This window comes from Schistocerca americana, chromosome 1, assembly GCF_021461395.2.
Source record: "Schistocerca americana isolate TAMUIC-IGC-003095 chromosome 1, iqSchAmer2.1, whole genome shotgun sequence".
Classification (NCBI taxonomy): Eukaryota; Metazoa; Arthropoda; class Insecta; order Orthoptera; family Acrididae; genus Schistocerca; species Schistocerca americana.
This window is the reverse complement of record NC_060119.1, coordinates 1160035529-1160059718: the sequence shown is the minus strand read 5'-3', so window position 1 is coordinate 1160059718 and position 24190 is coordinate 1160035529. Positions and strand designations below refer to the sequence as shown.

General features: G+C 43.6%; 1 protein-coding gene across 1 annotated transcript in view; it reads right to left on the bottom strand.

The window, feature by feature from the left end:
* Positions 1 to 6995, bottom strand: part of LOC124551772 (dentin sialophosphoprotein-like) — a 151377-nt gene extending 144382 nt beyond the window's left edge. The window contains exon 1 of the mRNA XM_047126466.1: positions 6880 to 6995. Within this exon, the coding sequence (XP_046982422.1) occupies positions 6880 to 6924 (45 nt within the window). The 5' untranslated portion in view covers positions 6925 to 6995. The remainder of the gene's footprint in view (positions 1 to 6879) is intronic.
* Positions 6996 to 24190: the final 17195 nt, after the last annotated feature.

Sequence of the window (24190 nt, the reverse complement as noted above, 5' to 3'; positions counted from 1 at the left end):
TACGTGACCGTACTAGTTGATCTGGTCCACCCCATGATACAATCAGTGGTTCTCACTGGGCATATAGTGCTCGAAGACGACAGGTAGTAGAAGGTGACTGAACGTTCTGGGCGAAAATCGCTGACATCAGAATCAGAATTCCGGAACCACTGAAGCCAGCTTAAGGTACTCTGACAGCAGCATAAGTACTCCCAGAATTCTGACATCATCGCATCTGGACAACTGCACCAGGCCTATGACATCATCTCAAACCACCCCCTCCCCACTACCATGTGATCCCGCTCGTCGCGGGAGCGCTCGTCGATGTCATCGTGCTGTCGGGTAATGGTGCGCAAGCTTAGCGGTTCAGCCCAGGACCCTTCGATCAAATTCAGTTTTCGTTATTGGACTGCAGGAGTGCCATAATTTCTTCACTGTCTGTATGTCAGAGATGAAGGGGGATCTTACTATTTGCGAGAAATATGCTCTCCGTACTTGCTCAGTGCTTGGGTATTTGTTATAACAAATTAATTTACTTTTGCCCAAAAGCGTCCAAACGATCTGAAGCCACCGCACTAGCGTATACACGGTGCATGCGACGTATGCATCGTGTGGTGAGGGAGTAAAGAAGACTTGTCACCAGTGTTATGCCTGTGTAGCTCTACTGGCTGTCAGTGTTGTGTTATGTCAAGTTATCATGTGTTGCTCTGATCAATAATTAATGTAGTGTCCAAAGTACCTGTATTATACTGAGGTGACGAAACTCATGGGATAGCAATATGCACATATACAGGTGGTGGCAGAATCGTGTACACAATGTATGTGAAAAGGTGTCCAACGTCATTCAGGACGCACTATGGGAATTAACATACTTGGAACCCTGTATGGTAGTTGGGGCTAGATGCATGTGATATTCCATTTCTGAAATCGTTATGAAAATCAATCCTCTGAGATCCACAGTGTGAAGACTGTGCCGAGAGTACCACATTTCAGGCATTGTCTCCCACCATGGACGTTGCAGTGGCTGCCGATCTTCACTTAACGACCGAATCCAGTGAAGTTTGCGTAGAGTTGTCAGTGCTAACAGACAAGCAACTCTAAGTGAAATAACGGCAGAAATCAATTGGGACGTAGGACGAGCGTACCCGTTAGGACAGCGCGATGAAATGTGGTGTAAATGAGGTATGGCAATAGACGTCAGATGCGAGTGCCTTTACTATCAGCGCCTCTCCTGGGCTCGTGGCCATATTGGTTGGACCCTAGATAACTGGAGAACCACGGGCTGGTCAGATGAGTCCCTATCTTAGTTGGTAAGAGCTGACGGTAGGGTTCGGGTGTCGCGCAGACCCTACGAAGCGATGGACCCAAGTTGTCAGCAAGGCGCTGTGGAAGCTGCTGGTGGCTTCATAATGGTGTGAGCTATGTTCACATGGAATGGACTGGGTCCTCCGGTCCAAATGAACTATCATTCACTGGAAATAGATATGTTCGGCTGTTTGGAGACCACTTCCAGCTATGCGTGGACTCAATGTCCCTAAACAATGGTGGAATTTTTATGGATGACAAAGCGCCATGTCACTGTGCCACAATTGTTCGCGATAGGCATCAAAAACATTGTCGGCAATTCGAGCGAATGATCTGGCCACTCAGATCGCTCCGCATAGGATATAATTGGAAGGTCAGTTCGTGCACAAATCCTGCACCGGCAACATTTTTGCAATTATGGGTGCTATAGAGGCACCATGGCTTAATATTTCTGCAGGAACTTCCAACGACGTGTTGAGTCCATGACACGTCGAGTTACTCCACTATGCCGGATAAAAGGAGTTCCGACACGATATTAGGAGGTACCCCATGACTTTTTTCATCTCCGTGCATTTATCAACCATGGGCTGTAGCTCTCTATTTGAGGCTAGTCGTCTGTAAGTCGAGGAGCACCAAATGCTGAAGTTGGTAGTATTGGCTGTACAATAGGCAAACTGGTAGGACAACAAATCTGGAAATTGGCAAAAAGAAACTGGATGAGAAATTGGTAAACAGGCAAGACGTCAAAAATGGAAACTGATAAAACTGTTACGATACACCAAAGAAATTAAACACATTATGAGGAAGTGTAGGAGGCTACTGTGTAAATCCATCCATTGTTGCAGAAAAATGCGTGCAATGTTAATAATTACCTGCCTGACATGACGTGTAGATCTTTGCCCAAAAAGTCTGAGCATGAGCTAACCACAATGTCACAAACTCGAATTACTTGTCATGCGCTGTCGCTCTCAGCCAATAGCTATAGGGCTTCAATGCTCTTACGCAATTTGCTCTCCATTCTACGTCTGTGATCTGTAGTGCGAGAATTAGGGTGTGAGAAATTGTTATCAGAAACTATTTTTTTATTATTTTACCAGTTACACGAGCTTTTGTAATTCGCTGTAGTGAGAAGCAGACTAATAAAAAGTGACTAGCTAAGACACTTTGGCAGTACAAAATACCTCAAAAATACTATCCAATACCTAGAAATAAAAAAAGGTTTTTACTTTCTGTTTGTGTTCCCCATATTATCGCCACACTTAAAAAATTGTGTGCTCCTATTTTCATGTGATCAGTAATAAAAAATAAAGTATATTATTAAAAACAATGATTCTGTATTTGTATCGGAACTAAAGCACAAAAATAAACGTCCTAACGCAGAGGAAGAGACCAGGATTCGAAAAGTATTAGACAAGGATATCTGCTATCTCTGTATTCGTTTAATTTATGCGATGAGGAAGCTATTCAGATGATGATGAAGAAGAAAATTGAATAAAAGTCAGTGGTGAATGGATATATCATATCAGATTTACTGATGATGTCATATTAGTTGAATACTCCAGAAAAGAAATGAAAAGAATGCTGGAAGTCCTATGAGATACTCTTAAACTAAGGAAATTAAAAGTGAAAAACTTTAATCGAAAGTAATGGTAACACGGAAAAATGCGGAAGAAATTATAACCAATATAAAAATTGATGACGTCAGATGTCATAAAGTGAACCAGTCTTGTTATCTTGCTGATGTAGTTACAGAGAAAAATAAATTCTTAGCATAAGTGAAGAGAAGAATTGTGTTGGATTGCATTGGCAAAACAAACAAACAAACAAAACATATTAACCAACAAACACAAGAAAATTCTTTGCAAAATTATTTATGAATGGCTAAATTTAAAGGAATCGAATTGAAGATGCTGAAATGTGGATATGATGCAAAAAGACAAGAACGAACTTGACGGGGAAAAACAGCCTGAAAGTCTTAAGTGAAGTCAACGAAGGGAGAAAACTGTTAAAGGAAATGAGAACGAGGAAAATAAAATTTATAGGAAACTTTATCACATACATTCTTGATGCGAAATTTCTGGAAAAGAAAGGAAGAGGATGGTCTAGGGAGAAGTATTTGGAAAATATCAAAAAGGGAATAAGATTTGACAATTACATGGAACTGAAACGAACAGCCAGTGACAGAAGAGACTGGTTGCGTTGACAGAGCATTAGCCTGTAGAATATAGATATTTGTTAGTTAGTATTTCTATTTGATAATAAATATAGATTTTAAATAAAAGTAAAAAAAGTTTCCAGTTGCGAGCGTCTAATCAATGATTTTACGATCAGGATACTTTTGTGTGTCACTTTTTTATCAGAAATCTTCCAATCTTCAAAGGCGACTTTTTCCAATTTGTTTAAGAATAGCGTCATACTGCTTTAGAATATTGATGCCAGTGCACTGAGTTTCAAATTAAGTAAGTATCGAAGAAATTGAAGAGAGCCAGTAAATAAGCTCGTCTTATTAGCAGTTATAAATGAAATAGCTTCTGGCTGCAGGACGGTTTTATAACTTTTTTTATTAGATATCAATTTCGTGAACTCCATTTGCATCTTCAGAGGCACCTGTACACGCAGTAAAACTTTTACAAAAATTACATCAATGCATATACTGCAAACATATATACTGAATACAAATGAGTATTAACCTGAAAGGACGCTGAAATATAATGAGAATCTATGTTATACCCCATTGTCTGCATAGTTAAAGTGTAAAGTTAGCGAATGTTCGCCTGTGAGAATGTGCATAATACAACAGATGTTTGATCCAGGATGTAATAATGCATAATCATAGAAGAAAATATTAATACGATAGTAATTTCTACATTACGTGGTAACTATCACCGTATAATGACGGCAAAGAGCTTTACGCGGGCCAGGGGTGCAGAAGAGTATTTTATTATGTTTCGACACCTTTTCAGAATTATGATTACTTAGTTTTATTGTAATGGGTTTCAATTGCAAAAAAATGGTTCAAATGGCTCTGAGCACTATGGGACTTAACATCTATGATCATCAGTCCCCTAGAACTTAGAACTACTTAAACCTAACTAACCTAAGGACAGCACACAACACCCAGCCATCACGAGGCAGAGAAAATCCCTGACCCCGCCGGGAACCGAACCCGGGAACCCGGGCGAGGGAAGCGAGAACGCTACCGCAAGACCATGAGATGCGGGCTTCAATTGCAAATGGTTATGTTTTACAGAGGAATTCTCACTGTAAATATTCCTCAGTTTCGAATGAAGAGTTGGTCATATACGAGGGTTATTCGGAAAGTAAGGAACGATCGGTCGCGAAATGGAATCCACAGAGAAAATCCGATGAAGTTTTGCACAGGTGTGTTGGGCAGTGTCTCTAGTATGCCCGTCGATCGCGTTACGTCATTCTTTTTAGTTCTGAGCACACAGGGAGCACATACAGGTACCTATAACAATAGTGTCTCCCGCCAAGTACGAGGGCCTGGTGAGAAACTTTTCCTCAAGCTGTACAGCCAGCACTACATAGCTGTCATGCGGTTTCTTCTTCAAGACAATTCTCAGCCGCATTCTGCAGGGGCAGTGAAGATGCTCCTGCATCGTTTTCAATTGGAAATGTTTGATTACCCACAATAACGCCGGTAATTGTCTCCCTCTGAGTTTCATCTCTGCTCACATGAACCGCTAGCTATGAAGACAACATTTTGGCATAAACAACGAGCTGTAGGCCAGCGTAGAGAATTCGCGGAAAGCACTGGCGGCTGCCTTCTATAACGAGGGGATTGGAAAGTTGGTACAACGCTACGACAAACGTCTAAGTCGGATCGGCGACTATGGAGATAAGTAGCTGTAAGTTGTAGGTAACTGTTGCACATAAAACAGTTTTGAAACTTCCTGGCAGATTAAAACTGTGTGCCGGACCGAGACTCGCACTCGGGACCTTTGCCTTTTGCGGGCAAATGCTCTACCAACTGAGCTACCCAAGCACGACTCACGCCCCGTCCTCACAGGTTTAATTTCGCCAGGAGAGCTTCTGTGAAGTTTGGAATGTAGGAGACTCGGTACTGGCGGTATTAAACCTGTGAGGACGGGGCGTGAGTCGTGCTTGGGTAGCTCAGTTGGTAGAGCAGTTGCCCGCGAAAGGCAAAGGTCCTGAGTTCGAGTCTCGGTCTGGCACATAGTTTTAATCTGCCAGGAAGTTTCATTTCAGCGTACACTCCGCTGCAGAGTGAAAAATTCACTCTAAAACAGTTTTGATTTTCACTGTGGTTTCCATTTCGGCGTCCTATCGTTCCTTACTTTCCGAATAGCCATCGTACATTACATGATCATGTTTAAAACTTAAGAGGAACGATTCTATTAGTATTTTTTTCAGTAGCTATCAATTATTACACCGTAAATAAAAAGAGATTACTGTAGTGGTTTTAGCAACTTCTGTGTTATCGTACGACGTCTCACAGGTGAACATTCATCTTATTTCACGCTCTGACTACGTATGCCATGGGACATGTTTTGTCCTTTGTTATTAATATCCCCTTGTGTTCAATATGGAGATCTGTTGTACCGGGTGATCAAAAAGTCAGTATAAATTTGAAAACTTAATAAAAGACGGAATAATGTAGATAGAGAGGTAAAAATTGACATACATGCTTGGAATGACATGGGATTTTATTAGAACAACAACAAAAAAAAAACAAAGTATTGCTAGACGCGTGAAATATCTCCTGCGCGCGTCGTTTGGTGATGATCGTGTGCTCCGCCGCCACTTTCGTCATGCTTGGCCTCCCAGGTCCCCAGACCTCAGTCCGTGCGATTATTGGCTTTGGGGTTACCTGAAGTCGTAGTCTATCGTGATCGACCGACATCTCTAGGGATGTTGAAAGACAACACCCGACGCCAATGCCTCACCATAGCTCCGGACATGCTTTGGAGTACTGTTCACAACATTATTCCTCGACTACAGCTATTGTTGAGGAATGATGGTGGACATATTGAGCATTTCCTGTAAAGAACATCATCTTTGCTTTGTCTTACTTTGTTATGCTAATTATTGCTATTCTGATCAGATGAAGCGCCATCTGTCGGACATTTTCTGAACGTTTGTATTTTTGTCATGCCACGGATGGGTCTCTATCTACATTATTCCGCGATTAATTCAGTTTTCAAATTTATACTGACTTTTTGATCATCCAGCATAAGCCCTGAAGTAATTTGATTTTTTGACAGTGGCACCTGAAAATAGGAATGGGATTCCCGAAATCGATCCTGTAAAAAAAAGTTATAATACCATCCTGCACAAAGAGAATATTTTATACCTAACTCATATACGGATAATCAAACGATGTGTATACCATTGTTGCTTTAATATCTCCATCCTCTGTTTACGGTACAAGCCATTACAGGTTCCTGAGGTACAGTGAAGCACTTAAGGTGTTAAACATCTACTGATAATGGAATACAATGTTGAAACATGTACCGACTATAACTAACGGCTTTGTTTTTGGCAAAATGGGCGCGTCTTACTGATGTAATTTTTTGTCTTAGAGTCTGGTCCTCGAGCGCCTGTGCGACTCACCCAGGGTAGCGGCAACAGCAGCAGCAGCAGCGGCGGCGACGTCATGTTGGCGGCCCTGCGACACTGTGCCGACTGCGGACTGCCGGCGGCTGTGGACCCGCGGCGGCCACCGCAGGCGTCGCGCTCCACTAGCCGCGGTCCCTGCTCCGCTCTGGCGCAAGGCCGTGGCGGCACCGCGCCGCGCCCCGCCCAGCCCGTGACAACAGGTGTAAGGCACTGGCGCGGCCGAGCGAGAAACTGGCGCCACTCTCTGCGGGTGTGCGCGCTCTAGAGAGTGTGTCATAAGGTATGTTACAAGGCGTGTGCTAATAAACGTATGTTCAAAAACTCGTCTCTGAAATGTGGAGGAGGATGTAGGCAATTTGGGCCACACAAACTAAGCAAGGAGTAAAGGAGACATTGTACACTACTGTCAGTAAACACAAATGTAATACACTTACAAAGCGTGCTCAATACGAGCGCCACAGTCTTCGATACATTTTGCGTATCGCCTGATGATGTCTTGACAAACCCTTGGAAAGATTCCCAGCATACCACGAATGAATAGCTGTTGCTTGTACTTGTGCGTCAGGGCCGGTGAATGACGGGGCCAGGCTGTTGGACGTACACGTCCAATCTATCTGTTGCCAAAGGTGTCATTCTATTGGCCACATACCACATTGTCGAAGTGTGATGGAGTGCCGCCCTGCTGGAACCTCTCGCGTCCGTCGGCCGAATTACGTGGTGGGCCTTAATAAAAATGATATTTCATTCAATTTTGATTTACTATTAAATGCTTTTGTGAAGTTCTCCTTTTTAACAATATTAATCTTAAATTATTTGTTACGTTAATGAATGTTAGACCCGCTGAATCTTAAAACATGAGCATATAAGTTGAACAGTGGAATAAACTTTTCTTATTAATTTCCTCGGCTAGTCAGTTCACTTTAAAGCAAAAAATCTTTAGTTATTTATCACAATTGCGGCCCACACACGCGCGAGAGTATTTTTTTTTTTTTACCTCCGTTAAACATTGCGTTGTAGTCGGAGTCCTGGCTCTGGCTCTCGGCTGTGGTACTGAAAATAGAATCTTAAAGCTACGTACGTCGGGCGGCTGTGGAGGAAAATGTATATTATGTTAATAGCGGGCGAGTATTTCGCTTCCGCTAAATTTTATAAGTTAATATCGACACGTAATGGCGTCGTTGGCTGCATCGGCTGCTGCGATTGTTGAACTGTAAATTACTCGAATACTCGAATGCAGGTTAATTCAAAGGAAGGCAGACATGAAATCGGGATCACCTCTTACAAATTAAAAGTGCACATTAATATTAAATCAATATATTATCGGCTTAATTCATACAAATATGCTTACATTTGCCAGCACTCACATGATGTCCGCCTACACAGAATCAAGACAAGAGAAGAAGTGAAGACGACTAAAAAATTAACAAAAGAGCGTATCTTGTCGTCTCTTTAGATCATTTAGTTATATTTCTTTGCACTCGAAACTTACACAGAGAAATTACTATTTTACGGCTACATGATAAAAATGTATTATTCAATTTTTAAATGTCTCTTCTTTATAAATACTGTTTTTAAGTCTTTTCGTAATATAGCACTGGGGAAGCTATAAACCACGTGGCACATACATCAACCATCAATCAATCAAATCCAACAACCTGGGATCATCAACATGCATGGGCATAAGGTATGGACCTATGGCATGGTCATCAATGAGACCTGACCATACGTTGATGAAGTGATGTTGGTGGCCTCGGATGTGAAGGTCATGCCTCCTTTGTTCATGCAGCGGTAAAAGTTGACACAACGTTGAACGATATCCTGAGCCAACGCACGAGCGCTTCTGGAGCACACTGCCATGTGGTTCATACCTTTGGTATGTGCGACACTTCGGGTGCTCGAAGAAGGTTGCTCTGCGAAACGCTGATGTACAGCTTCTTCAGAATCTGGTGTACGGCGTGCCCGTGGGCCTCCAATTTGGTGATTGTTAGGACGTAAGCTGCCTGTTTCTCTGCAGTCTTGCAAATAGGTATGGGCTGGGTGACGCCTTAGGGTTAACGTTCTTCAAGCCCTCTTTCATTCCTTGTGGGCTTTCCTGTACAGGAGAAGCATGTCAGTGAAGTCTGTAGTTCTGTACTCGACCACCATCGTTTATTCCTGTTTTACTATATACATACGAATGACTGAAAACTACACTCATGCTCATAAATTAAGGATAATGCTGAAACATGGTGAAACAATGCTCTGGTGGGCGGTTTGCGGGTTTAAATCACCTCGGGGTATGATCATGTGGTGCATTTGACCTGCGGTTGTAGCACGGTGGCGCTGGCACCAGTCCACATACGCAGAGGTGTGTTGGTGCATGTCAGAGTACGGTGCAGCGAGTAAGGGTGCAGAAGTTTACAGACGTGCTAATCGTCACTGTGTGTTCAAAATGGCACAAAGAACACATATTGATAACGTTATGAGGGGTACAATACCAGGGCGACTGGAGGCTGGTCAAACACAATAGGTGGTAGCACGGGCCCTCTGTGTGCCACAATATCTAAAGATTACGGCAAGGATTCCATCAGACAGGAAACGTGTCCAGGCGCTACAGTACGGGACGTCCACAGTGTACAACACCACAAGAAGACCGATATCTCACCATCAGTGTCTTCAGACGGCCACGGAATACTGCAGGTAGCGTTGCTCGGGACCTTAACGCAGCCACGGGAACAGTTGTCTCCAGGCACATAGTCTACACACGACTGGACAGATATGGATTATTCGCCCGGAGACCTGCAAGGTGCATTCCACTGACCCCTGGCCCAGGAGGGCACGTAAAGCCTGGTGTCAAGAACACAGTACATGGGCATTGGAACATTGGTCCCAGGTTATGTTCACCGACGGGGAAAAGTATGGTCTGAACAGTCATTCTCGCCGGGTTTTCATCTGGCGTGAACCAGGAACCAGATACCAACCCCTTAATGACCTTGAAAGGGACCTGTATGGAGGTCGTGGTTTGATGGTGTGGGGTGGGATTATGATTGGTTTCACGTACACTCCTTCATGTCTTTGACAGAGGAACTGTAACAGGTCAGGTATATCGGGACTTCATTTTGCACCAGTGTGTCCGCCTTTTCAGGAGTGCAGTGGGTCTCGCCTTCCTCCTCATGGATGATAACGCACGGCCCCACCGAGCTGCCATCGTGGAAGAGTACCATGAAACAGAAGATATCAGTCGAATGGAGTGGCCTGCCTGTTCTCCAGACCTAAACCCCATAGAGCACGTATGGGATGCTCTCGGTCGACGTATCGCCGCACGACTTCAAACCCCTACACTTCAGGAGCTCTGACAGGCACTGGTGCAGGAACGGGAGGCTGTACCCCAGCAGCTGCTCGACCTCCTGATCTAGAGTATGCCAACCCATTGTGTGGCCTGTGTACGCATGCATGGTAATCCCATATTGATGTCGGGTTACATGCGCAGTAAACAGTGGCGTTTTGTAGCACATGTGTTTCGGGACGGTTTTCTCAACTGATCACCAACACCAATGACTTACAGACCCGTGTCGTGTCCGTTCCCTATGTGCCTCTGCTATTAGCGCCAGTTTTGTGTAGTGCCACAGTATGTGGCACCATATTCTGCAATTATCCTTAATTTATGAGCATGAGTGTATAATCAGTATGAAACTACGCAACATGACAGTGCCGTGCTCTGTGGTTGTCTACGTAAGAGTGTGGAGAGCTGTATGTGTCATGTAACTAATGAACCAGAACCATTGGTAAAATTTCCGCCCTCACAGTGAACACAGTATGACCTCTGCTGTTTGTCAGTGTTGGTTTCTGTCACTCGCGTTTCGGAGGCTCTAGCACGTCAAAAGTCTCAAAGCGATTACAATTTACATTTTCTCCTTTTACTCCTTGTCTAACTGGTGTGATCCAAACTGTACACCCATCTCCACACTTCCAAGAGGCTAGGTCGCAAACAATTTTTTTTTTTGTTAGCGAAGTAGCCTACCCATCCACCAACCACAACGCCATGTGGCAAAGCTTTTGATAGATCCTGTGTATCGCTGTAAAGTGAAGCCATATTTCTCCAGCAGAAATCTCATGAGATGTTTTAAAAAGTTATGACTGTTTTGACTGGGTGATGCTGTCTTTTTCCTACCTTGAACGAATTTTACTACGACGGGCAGCTACAAAGTTTAATATCTCCTAGAAAAAAAATCAAGTCACCGTATTAAGGTTTTTGTTTATTAGCAGCTAGAGGAGTTTCGGCTGTTGCGAAGCAATCGAACAATGTGGAATACCGAAGTTTTTCCTCTATTAGGCGCTGATGCCTCATAGGAATATCGTACAGTATTTCTGAGGGTCAATATATGATGTTCTGTAGTGAGTATCAACCGTTTGCCGGCATTGCTTTCTTCACTGTTTAAAACCTTTGTGTTTAAGTTTTATGAGACGTCTGAAGGTAAGTTCTCAGAAAATTATGTCAACTGTTAGATGTGTATCCTAGACATTGACGGTAAATGCAAAGCATTATCAAACAGTATTAGTTTATGGCCGTTTCTGAGTTGGCGACATTTTTTTTAAGCGAGAGAAAGACTAATTTCAATATTTTTCCAAATCAACCTGTCAGCCTATGCGGAATACCTAAGTGTTCCTATGCACTTGATCCTGGTTCATCGAAAGGAACATAGCGAGTATCACTACATCAAAATAGAAGACCTCCAATAGAGGTAGAAAAGCGAGGACATCATTTATACTGAGCCAATCTTCACACAGAAGTCAATTAGAGGTCGAACCAAGAGCTAACCAACAGCCCAGAAACAACAAAGGTTCTAAGGGCGAAAAATAGAAACGTAAGGACCAGAAACCTCCCGACAAAAGAAGAAAGAAAAACTCTTCAAGAAATTACAGTTTACTTTTAAGGATGATTGAAAAGGCGATGATGAATCTTTCAGTTCTGATGAATCGTACCATCTGCTGTACGGGAAGACAACGATGCTCAGTTACTCTTGTTATACGACGGAAAATTTTATGAAGATAAGCAAGAAGAATTCTGGATACAATGTTACCAAACTGTACTGTAATGGTTCAGAGAACGAAAATTATATTTGTGACCAGCAACTGAAATAAGCTAAGTCATCTCTCTAAACTGTGACATGGATTACACGTAATGTATTTCCTAAGATTCATTATGTCTTTTTTTGCCAAATGTAATTTATCAATATTTTCAACCCTCTATTGCATATTATTCGACTATTTCACATTGCCTGTCATTTGACACGTCTTTTATTTTTTTCTATTTTCAATCAGAAGAATTGAAGCAAATTAATTTTTCATTAGCTGTAACTTATCAAAATAAGTTGCATTCTTTATTCGTTTTGGTTTTAGTCATTTTAGTCTTTCCGATTATAAAATACGCTGACAAATGTAAATGTTACTTCATATTACTCGAGGCTCCTCAACATGTCTGCACTGCTGGAACACACTGGCATCTCGGTGTCACAGTGCTGTCTCAGGTGTATCCAGACAGGTAAAAAAGGCATCTGGATCTGGATCTCGATATGCTACTGTGCGGCGGCGCTGTGGACAAGTGTCTGCAAACGAACAAAAACTTAACCGCCTATAACTTCCTACATAATTTGTTTAGGTGATAACTGAAAGTTTATGAACACCCCAAATGTATCCGCAACGTCAATGGATCAAATAGTTGCAAGACCAGCAACCCCCACCCTCTCCCACTCCACCCCGTTTGCTTCAAGAATCGAACTATTTATGAAACGATCATTTCACGCATGTCAATGTTCATGAAATTATATTCCCTGAACCACGAGTCGCACGATGACTGAGATGACATAAGTTATGGGATAGCAATATGCACATATACAGATGGCGTACAAAAGGTATAAAAGGGCAGTGTATTGGCGAAAGTGTCATTTGTACTCATGTCCATGATGTGAAAAGATGTCCGACGAGATTTTGGACACACGACGGGAATTAACATACTTTGAACGCGAAATGATAGTTGGAGTTGGACGCATGGGACATTTCACTTCGGAAATCGGTAGGGAACTCCATATTCCGACATCTGTTGTATGAGGAGTGTGCCGAGAATACCAAGCTTCAGGCATTGCCTCTCACCACGGACAACGCAGAGGCCGACTGCCTTCACTTAATCACCGGGAGCAGTGGCGTTAGCGTTAAGTCGTCAGTGCTAACAGACAAGCAACGCTGCGTGAAACAACCGCAGAACTCAATGTGGGACGTACGACGAACGTATCTGCTAGGACATTGTGCCTCTGCTAACAGCACGACATCGCCTGCAGCGCCTCTCCTGGGATCGTGACCATATTGTTTGGACCATAGTCGACTGGAAAACCGTCGCCTCGTCAGATGAGTCCCGATTGTAGTTGGTAAAAGCTGGTGACAGGGTTCGAATGTGGCGCAGACATCAGGAAGCCATGGGCCCAAGTTGTCAACGAGGCACTGTGCACGATGGTGGTGGCTCCATAATGATGTGGACTGCTTTTACATGGAATGGACTGGATCCTCTGGTGCAAATGAACCGACCATTGACTGGAAATCGCCATGTTCTGCTACTTGGAGACCATTTGCAGCTATTCGAGAGCGATGGAGTTTTTATGAAATACAGTGGACCATGTCACTGAGCCACAACAGTTCACCAATGGTTTGATGAACATTCGGGACAGTTCAAGCGAACGATTTGGCCACCAAGATCACCCGACATGGGACATAATCGAAAGGTCAGGTCGACGAGAAAATCCTGCACCGGCAAAACTGTCGCAGTTGTGGAAGGGTATAGAGGCAACATCCTCAATATTTCTGTAGGGGGCGTACAGGGACTAGTGGAGTCCACGTCATGTCGGGTTGCTGCACTATGCTGGGTAAAAAGAGGTCCGACACGACGTTAGAATGTATCCCATGACTTTCGTCAACTCAGAGTAATTTTGTACCTAGTACAACGGTGTATGTGGAGACTCTCTGCAAAATTTGGTTTTGCCCCCCGTCGGAGGTTCGAGTCCTCCCTCGGGAATGGATGTGTGTGTTGTTCATAGCGTAAGTTAGTTTAAGCTTTATTAAGTAGTGTGTAAGATTAGGGACCGATGACCTAAGCAGTTTGGTTCCATAAGATCTTACCACAAATTTACAAACTTTTTTACAAAATTTGTTTGAATAGAATTACTAGTAATGAAGTAGTAAGTTAAAACATCATGCCTGATCCGACGTTTTGCCACATAAAGAGCGAAAGCGTATTAAGCAATTACTTTTTTCTTTTCGTTGCTTTGTTGGAGTGTGGCAGCGACAAAACGTTTCGAAAATGTTTGAAATCATGCAGAAAGTTCGTTGTAAGTCACCGAGTGCTCTCATTCTAAAATATTAGATAAATACAGTATGGATATTGTTGTTGATAATTCTTCCGGGTTATACGGCCGTGGTCCATGGAATTCTTCTATTCCTAACGTTTCGTCCAATACTACGTTGGACATCTTCAGAGGTATGGCTGGCCCTGCTGCAGTCAGTCGGCAGGACTCAGCAGGACCAGCCATACCTCTGAAGATGTCCAACGTAGTAGTGGACGAAACGTTAGGAATAGAAGAATTCCATGGACCACGGCCATATAGCCCGGAAGAATTATCAACAACAGTACCATCAGGTCGTGAAAGCCTTCATTGTATGACAGTATGGGTAATTTCCGAACCGTGAGTTAGATTTCCTCAAGACATGTGTTCAGTTTGTAACTTTAATACCTGACTTAGTATGTCAAACCTTTAATGTAGTATTATACCTCTTAATGCTTCGGTAGTGAAATACATTTTAAATTTTTAACTTTAGGCAACAATTGTATGAAATACTCAAAACCAAATGTTTGTTGCCCCTCGAAGCCGTGAAATTGGCAAACTTAACTCGGAGTAGGTGATTAGCCGTTTAGTAGTGTACAGGGTGTTTCGAAATTTTTTACATACCTCCAGGAGTTGTAGAGCGGAGTGAGTAGATAATATTTTAAGACTGGAATCCGTAAACGTAAACCTCCCGTGCTACAACCACTTGAAAACATATTGGTAACGCGACCATTTTTACAAGTAAATGATTAGGGCTGATCTACTAAATCACTTGTGTTACTATTCCGCTCATAACACATTGCTCGTGCACTCTTTGACGGGTTCCCTTCAGTGTGATGCAGTACTGCCTCTTCCAATTCGGGTGTGTGGCGTGTCCTTTGAGCGTCACAGTCACGCCTGCTGAAGGTACAGGAACCATTTCTCAAAGCCGTTGCGTAATTGTGGCGAAAAGTAAATGTGATGGAGTCGGACGTTGCGGAGAAAGATCATCTACATCTATATCTACATGGATACTCTGCAAATCACACGTAAGCGCCTGGCAGAGGGTTCATAGAGCCACCTTCACATGAATTCTCTATTATTCTAACCTCGAACAGCCCGTGCAAAAAACGAACCTATATCTTTCCATGCAAAATCTGATTTCCTCTATTTTGTTACGATGATCATTTCTCACTATATAGGTCGGCGTCAACAAAATATTTACGTTTTCAGAGGAGAAAGTTGAGTGTTGAAATTTCGTGATAAGATCCCGCAGCAACGAAAAGCGACTTAGTTTCAATGATGTTCATCCCAAATCACGTCAGTGACACTCTCTCCCCTATTTCTCGATAATACAAAACTTGCTGCTCTTCTTGGAACTTTCTTGATGTCCTCCGGTAATCCTATCTGAAAAGGACCCCACAACGCGGAGCAGTACTCTAAAAGGGGACGGACAGGCGTAGTGTAGGCAGTCTCTTTACTAGATCTGTTGCATCTTGTAAGTGTTCTGCTAATAAAACGCAATCTTTGGTTCGCCTTCCCCATAGCATTTTCTAAGTATTCTAAAAATGGTTCAAATGGCTCTGAGCACTATGGGACTTAACATCGATGGTCATCAGTCCCCTAGAACTTAGAACTACTTAAACCTAACTAACCTAAGGACATCACACAACACCCAGTCATCACGAGGCAGAGAAAATCCCTGACCCCGCCGGGAATCGAACCCGGGAACCCGGGCGTGGGAAGCGAGAACGCTACCGTACGACCACGAGCTGCGGACTCTATGTGTTCTACCTAACTTAAATTGCTCGTAACTGTAATTCCTAGTTATTTAGTTGAATTTACGGCCTTTAGATTTGACTGACTTATCGTGTAGCCGGTGTTTAACGGATTCATTTTAGCGCCAACTGCCAATTTTCGCACCATATAGATATCTTTTCTAAATCGTTTTGCAATTTGTTTTGATTTTCTGATCACTTTACTAGAAGATAAACGACATCATCATCTGCAGACAACCTCCGAGGGCTGCTTAGATTGTCCGCTAAATCGAAAAAAATGGTTCAAATGGCTCTGAGCACTATGGGACTTAACATCTAAGGTCATCAGTCCCCTAGAACTTAGAACTACTTAAACCTAACTAACTTAAGGACATCACATACATCCATGCCCGAGGCAGGATTCGAACCTGCGACCGTAGTGGTCGCGCGGTTCCTGACCGAAGCGCCTTGAACAGCTCGGCCACCGCGACCGGCCACGTAAATCGTCTATATACATAAGGAACAGGAGAGGGCCCATAACACTACCTTACGGAACGCCAGAAATCACTTCTGTTTCACTCGATGTCTTTCCGTAAATTACTACGAACTGTGATCTCTCTGAAAGGAAATCACGAATCCAGTCATATTAAATGAGTCGATATTCGGTAAGCAAGCCGCTAGTGACGTATAGTATCAAAAGCCTTTTGGAAAACTAGAAATACGGGATCAGTTTGAAATCCCTTGTCAACAGCACTCAACGTTTCGTGTGTGTAAAGAGTTAGTTGTGTTTCACAAGAACGATGATTTCTAAATCCGTGTTGACTGTGTGTCAACAGACCATTCTCTTCGAGGTGTTCATAATGTTGAAACACAATACATGTTCCAAAATCCTGCTGCATATCGACGTTAATGATATGGGACTGTAATATAGCGGATTACTCCGACTGACTTTCTTGAATATTGGTGTGACCTGAGGAACTTTACAGTATTTGGGTACTGGTCTTTCGTCGAGTGAGCAATTTTATGTGATTGTTAAGTATGGAGCTATTGCATCAGCATACCCTGAAAGGAACCTAATTGGTAAACTACGGGTGTCATTGGGAACTCCAATGTTAGGCGGGTGATGGAGTTCCTCAGGAAGATAGTAGGTAAACCGGGAAAGAACTCCAGTGTGCATTCGATATGTTTGCCGGGTGTCTCATCCGTGATGTGGAGGAGGCCTGCCTCCGGCTATCGAGCGCACTGGGTGCAACCGGCTGCATGTAGTGGCACATGTCGGCACGAATGACGCTTGCCGCTTGGGTTCGGAGGACATCTTCGGCTCCTTTCGGCGGCTGGCTGATTTGGTGAAGGCAAATACCAACTCATGCGGGGTGCAGGCTAAGCTGTCTATTTGTAGCATCGTACCCAGGGTTGATAGCGGTCCTCTGGTTTGGAGCAGAGTGGAATGTCTAAACCAGATGCTCAGACGACTCTGCCACGATATCGGACGTGAATTTCTCTACCCCCACTATCGGGTACAGAATTGTATGGTTCCCCTTAATAGATCAGGCGTGCACTACACTCAGGAGTCGGCTACTAGGGTAGCGGAGTACGTGTGTCGTGCTCATGGGGATGTTTTAGGCCCTCCCTTGGGATCGGATCAAAGAAGATTTGCCTGTTAAATCAGCCACAGTGACCTCAGAGAATTTTGGTCCTTGCAGATCAGAGATAGAAAAGATTAATTTGATTTTAGTAAACTGCAGGTACATCCAAGGAAAGTTTCCAGAATTAGTATCGCTTACTGAAGGTTATAATGCACAGATAGTATTGGGAACAGAAAACTGGTTGAAAACAGACGTCAATGTCAACGAAATCCTAAGTTCAGATTGGAATGTTTACCGTAAGGACAAGGGCTAGCAGAAATCCTTGGGTAACAGAAGAAATATTGAATTTAATTGATGAAAGGAGAAAATATAAAAATGCAGTAAATTAAGCAGGCAAAAGGGAATACAAACGTCTCAAAAATGAGATCGACAGGAAGTGCAAAATGGCTAAGCAGGGATGGCTAGAGGACAAATGTAAGGATGTAGAGGCTTATCACACTAGGGGTAAGATAGATACTGCCTACAGGAAAATTAAAGAGACCTTTGGAGAAAAGAGAGCCACTTGTATTTACATCAAGAGCTCAGATGGAAACCCAGTTCTAAGCAAAGAAGGGAAAGCAGAAAGATGGAAGGAGTATATAGAGGGTCTATACAAGGGCGAGGTACTTGAGGAAAATATTATGGAAATGGAAGAGGATGTAGATGAAGACGAAATGGGAGATACGATACTGCGTGAAGAGTTTGACAGAGCACTGAAAGACCTGAGTCGAAACAAGGCCCCGGAAGTAGACAACATGCCATTAGAACTACTGACGGCCTTGGGAGAGCCAGTCCTGCCAAAACTCTACCATCTGGTGAGCAAGATGTCTGAGACAGGCGAAATACCCTCAGACTTCAAGAAGAATATAATAATTCCAATCCCAAAGAAAGCAGGTGTTGACAGATGTGAAAATTACCGAACTATCAGTTTAATAAGTCACAGCTGCAAAATACTAACGCGTATTCTTTACAGACGAATGGAAAAACTGATAGAAGCCGACCTCGGGGAAGATCAGTTTGTATTCCGCAGAAATGTTCGAACACGTGAGGCAATACTGACCCTACGACTTATCTTAGAAAATAGATTGAGGAAAGGCAAACCTACATTTCTAGCATTTGTAGACTTAGAGAAAGCTTTTGACAATGTTGACTGGAATGCTCTCTTTCAAATTCTGAAGGTGGCAGGGGTAAAATACAGGGAGCGAAAGGCTATTTACAATTTGTACAGAAACCAGATGGCAGTTATAAGAGTCGAGGGGCATGAAAGGGAAGCAGCGGTTGGGAAGGGAGTGAGACAAGGTTGTAGCCTGTCCCCGATGTTATTCAATCTGTATACTGAGCAAGCAGTAAAGGAAACAAAAGAAAAATTCGGAGTGGGTATTAAAGTCCAGGGAGAAGAAATAAAAACTTTGAGGTTCGCCGATGACATTGTAATTCTGTCAGAGACAATAAAGGACTTGGAAGAGCAGTTGAACGGAATGGACAGTGTCTTGAAAGGAGGATATAAGATGAACATCAACAAAAGCAAAACGAGGATAATGGAATGTAGTCAAATTAAGTCGGGTTATGCTGAGGGAATGAGATTAGGAAATGAGACGCTTAAAGTAGTAAAGGTGTTTTGCCATTTGGGGAGCAAAATAACTGATGATGGTCGAAGTAGAGAAGATATAAAATGTAGACTGGCAATGGCAAGGAAAGCGTTTTTGAAGAAGAGAAATTTGTTAACATCCAGTATAGATTTAAGTGTCAGGAAGTCGTTTCTGAAAGAATTTGTATGGAGTGTAGCCATGTATGGAAGTGAAACATGGACGATAAATAGTTTTGACAAGAAGAGAATAGAAGCTTTTGAAATGTGGTGCTACAGAAGAATGCTGAAGATTAGATGGGTAGATCACATAACTAATGAGGAGGTGTTGAATAGAATTGGGGAGAAGAGGAGTTTCTGGCACAACTTGACAAGAAGAAGGGACCGATTGTTAGGACATGTTCTGAGGCATCAAGGGATCAAAATTTAGCATTGGAGGGCAGCGTGGAGGGTAAAAATCGTAGAGGGAGACCAAGAGATGAATACACTAAGCAGATTCAGAAGGATGTAGGCTGCAGTAAGTACTGGGAGATGAAGAAGCTTGCACAGGATAGAGTAGCATGGAGAGCTGCATCAAACCAGTCTCAGGACTGAAGACAACAACAACAACAAGGACAAGTTAGTCGCCAATGGTGGCGGCGTGTTTATTGCAGTAAAAAAATTCGACAAATTCTAGCGAGGTTATCACGGATTCCGAATGTGAGTTAATCTGGGTGAAATTCAGTATCAAAGAACGGTCAAAAATGGTGATCAGATGATTTTGTAGACCCCCTTAGTCATGATCTGTAGTTGTAGAGCGCTTCAACAGAACTCGCTGAACATCATGATTATATTTCCTGATCATGCCGTTGTAATTGGAGGGGGACTTCAACTTGCCAGGTATAAATTGGGAGTGTTATCCCATCAAAACTGGTGCCAGAGACAGGGATTCGTTTGGATTTGTTCTGGATGTCTTGTCCGAAAATTACCTTGAGCATATAGAGAACCAACTCGTGGGAGTAACGTCTTAGACCTCCTGGCAATAAACAGACCTGAACTTATCGAATCAGTTAAGGCAGTGGGAGGTATCAGTGATCATAAGGCTGTGACAGCATCTATGACGAAGGAATCTACAAGGAATGTTAAGAAAAGTAGAGAGATATATTTGCTCAGCAAGCGTGACAGGATACAAATTTCAGAATATCTCAGCAGTCAGCATCAAATATTCGGTGATGAGAACGAAGATGTCGAGAATAAATGGAAAAAATTCAAACGCATCGTTCAATATGCGCTAGACAAGTATGTTCTGAGTAAGGGTTTAATGGATGGTTTAATGGCCGTGACTGAGAAGCGCACTTCATCTCACGTTCAAGAGAAGTAAAAACCTAGCTGACAAACAAAACCTGAACGAAGCGATAATGGGCGTAGGGAGAGCAATGAGAGAAGTGTTCATTTATTTTGAAAGAAAGACGTTGAAAGCCGATCTAAGTGAAAACCCTAAGAGATTTTCGTCGTATGTAAATCAATAAGTGGCTCAAAATCATCTGTTCATTCTCTCAGTGACCACACCGGCACCGAGACGGAAGATAACAGAGAGAAGGCCAAAATACTGAATTCGGTCTTCCGAAGTTGTTTCACCGCAGAAGATCGTAACACTGTCCCTCCTTTCAATCGTCGTACGAAGGTTGAAATGGCAGATATTGAGGTAGCCAAACGCCGAACTGAAAAGCAGCTACATCCGCTTAGTAGTGAAAGGCGTCAGGTCCAGATGAGATACCTATAAGATTCTATAAACATTAGGCGAAAGAACTTGCTCCCCTTCTAGCAGTAATTTATCGTAGATCGCTTGAGCAACGAAAGGTACCTAACGACTGGAAAAATGGACAGGTCATTCCCGTTTTTAAGAAAGGCCTTAAGACAGATCCACACGATTTTAGACCTATATCGTTGACGTCAATCTGTTGTAGAATTATGGAACATGTTTTATGCTAAAAAATTATGACGTTCTTGGAAAATGAACATCTCCTCTATAAAAATCAACATGGATTCCGCAAACAGAGATCCTACGAAACTCAGCTCGCTCTGTTCCTCCATGAGAACCACAGCGCAGTGGACAAAGGCGCTCAGGTTGGCGCCATGTTTCTTGATTTCAGTAAGGCATTTGACACCGTCCCGCACTGCCGTTTAATGAAGCTTCCAGACTGACATCAACACGTTGCTCTCAATGGAACTAAATCGACAGATGTAAAGGTAATATCCGAAGTACGACAGGGACGTGTGATAGTAAGAATTTGCAGAACGGCCTGCAGGGAACTGATGAATGATGAAGGCTCTGACAGTTGACCGTGAACGTAAATAAATGTAGCATATTGCGCATACACAGGAAAAGAAAGCTACTACTATACAGCTAAACTATTGATGACAAACAGCTGGAGACAACGTCTGCGGTCAAATATCTAGGCGTAACTATCCAGAGCGACCTTAGTGGAATGACCATGTGCAACAGATATCGCGAAAAGCAGACAGTAGACTAAGATTCATCGGCAGAATCTTAAGGAAATGTAAATCCACGAAAGAAGTGGCTTATAACGCGCTTGTTCGCCCGATTCTTGACTATTGTTCATCTATCTGGGATCCCTATCACGTAGGACTGATAGAAGAGACAGAGTAGATCCAAGGAAGAGCGACGCGTTTCGCCACGGTGTCGTATAGCTGGCGAGAGAGCGTTACGGAGATGGTAAACAAACTCCACCGGCGGCACCGGCGGACGTTACAAGAGAGGCGATGTGCGTCACGGAGAGATTTACTATCGAAGTTTCGGAACAGCACTTTTCAGGAGGATTGGGACAACGTATTACTTCCCTCCACATACATCTCGCGTATTGACCGCGAGGAGAAAATTCGAGGAATTAGAGCCAATACAGAGGCTTACCGACAATCATTCTTCCCACGCACAGTTCGCGAGTGGAACAGGGTTGGAAGGATCAGATACTGGTACCGAAAGTACCCTCTGCCACACGCCATTAGTTGGCTTGCGGAGTGTAATGTAGATGTAGATGTAACACATAAGGACACTGGATGTGCGTGACATACCTTTGTGCGTTAACAGTTCCATAATCACCACTCGATGGGGCCGCTGTGACCGAGCAGTTCTAGGCACTTCAGTCCGGAGCCGCGCTGCTCCTACGATCGCAGGTTCGAATCCTGCCTCGGGCATGGATGTGTGTGATGTCCTTAGGTTAGTTGCGGTTATGTAGTTCTAAGTCTAGGAGACTGATGACCTCAGATCTTAAGTCCCATAGTGCTTAGAGCCATTTGAACCACTCGATGGCTCCCCACACCATGATACCATCAATAAGACCACTGTGTCCAATACGTTGAAAGAACGGGACCACCCCTCAAGCTGAGACCATACTCGCTGACGATGATCACCTGGGGTACTGCAGGAATGGGATTCATCGCTGAACACAATGCGACACCATTCAACAGCAGTGCATGCTTCCTGGTCACGGCAACGCTCCGCACTCAGTCTTTTGTGTTCTGGGGTTAACCAGTAATTCGGTAGTTACATAACTTAGCGAAAATTGCACATTGATATACACTGAAGCTCCAAAGAAACTGGTATAGGCATGCGTATTCAAATACAGAGATGTGTAAACAGACAGACTGCGGCCGGCAACCCCTATACAGGGTGAGTCACCTAACGTTACCGCTGGATATATTTCGTAAACCGCATCAAATACTGAGGAACCGATTCCACAGACCGAACGTGAGGAAAGGGGCTAGTGTAATTGTTTAATACAAACCATACAAAAATGCACGGAAGTATGTTTTTTAAGACAAACCTACGTTTTTTTAAATGGAACCACGTTAGTTTTGTTAGCACATCTGAACATATAAACAAATACGTAATCAGTGCCGTTTGTTGCATTGTAAAATGTTAATTACATCCGGAGACATTGTAACCTAAAGTTGACGCTTGAAACCTCCGACGTTCAGTTGCGTGTTGTAACAAACACGGGCCACGGTCGGCGAGCAGCATCTGCAGGGACATGTTTACGATGACGACCGTGTTTACGCGTGTGGCTGTAGTGCACTGTCGTGGTTTGGTCTAGCTGTCGCAGTGTCCGCATGTAGCACTTGCTGCTATTGTTATTCTGCATTCGTCTCCGCACGCAGACAAACTGTAGTACACCGTGTTACCAGACGTCTGTGATAGTGTAGTTTTGTAGGAACTGTGACCATGATGTATTCGAACTCTGAAAAGGCGGAGATGATACTCATCTATGCCGAGTGTCGACGAAATGCAGCTGAAGCCTGCAGGGTGTATGCAGAACGGTACCCAAACAGAGAGCATCCAACGTGCCACACATTCCAAAACATCTACCGCCAACTGTATGCAACAGGTATGGTCGTAGCACGCAAACGGGTCCGTAACAGGCCCGTCAGAGGAGAAGCGGGTGCAGTTGGTGTGTTAGCTGCTGTTGCCATGAACCCACACATGAGTACACGGGACATTGCGAGAGCCGGTGGACTGAGTCAAAGTAGTGTCATGCGCATACTGCATCGTCACCGCTTTCACCCGTTTCACGTGTCGCTACATCAGCAATTACATGGTGATGACTTTAATCATCGAGTGCAATTCTGTCAATGGGCATTAACAGAGAATGCGTTGCCGTTGTACCTGTTTACCGATGAAGCGGGTTTCACAAACCACGGGGCAGTGAATCTACGGAACATGCATTACTGGTCCGTGGACAATCCTCGCTGGCTCAGACAGGTAGAGCGACAGCGACCGTGGACTGTAGATGAATGGTGCGGAATCATTGGCGACCACCTCATTGGCCCTCGCTTCATTGCAGGGGCCCAAACAGCAGCAACATACATCACGTTTCTACGGAATGATCTGCCAACGTTGCTCGAAAATGTCCCACTGGAAACGCGTCGACGTTTGGGGTATCAGCATGATGGTGCACCTGCACATTCCGCAATTAACAGGCTGACGCTTGACAGGGTGTCGACGGGCGTTTC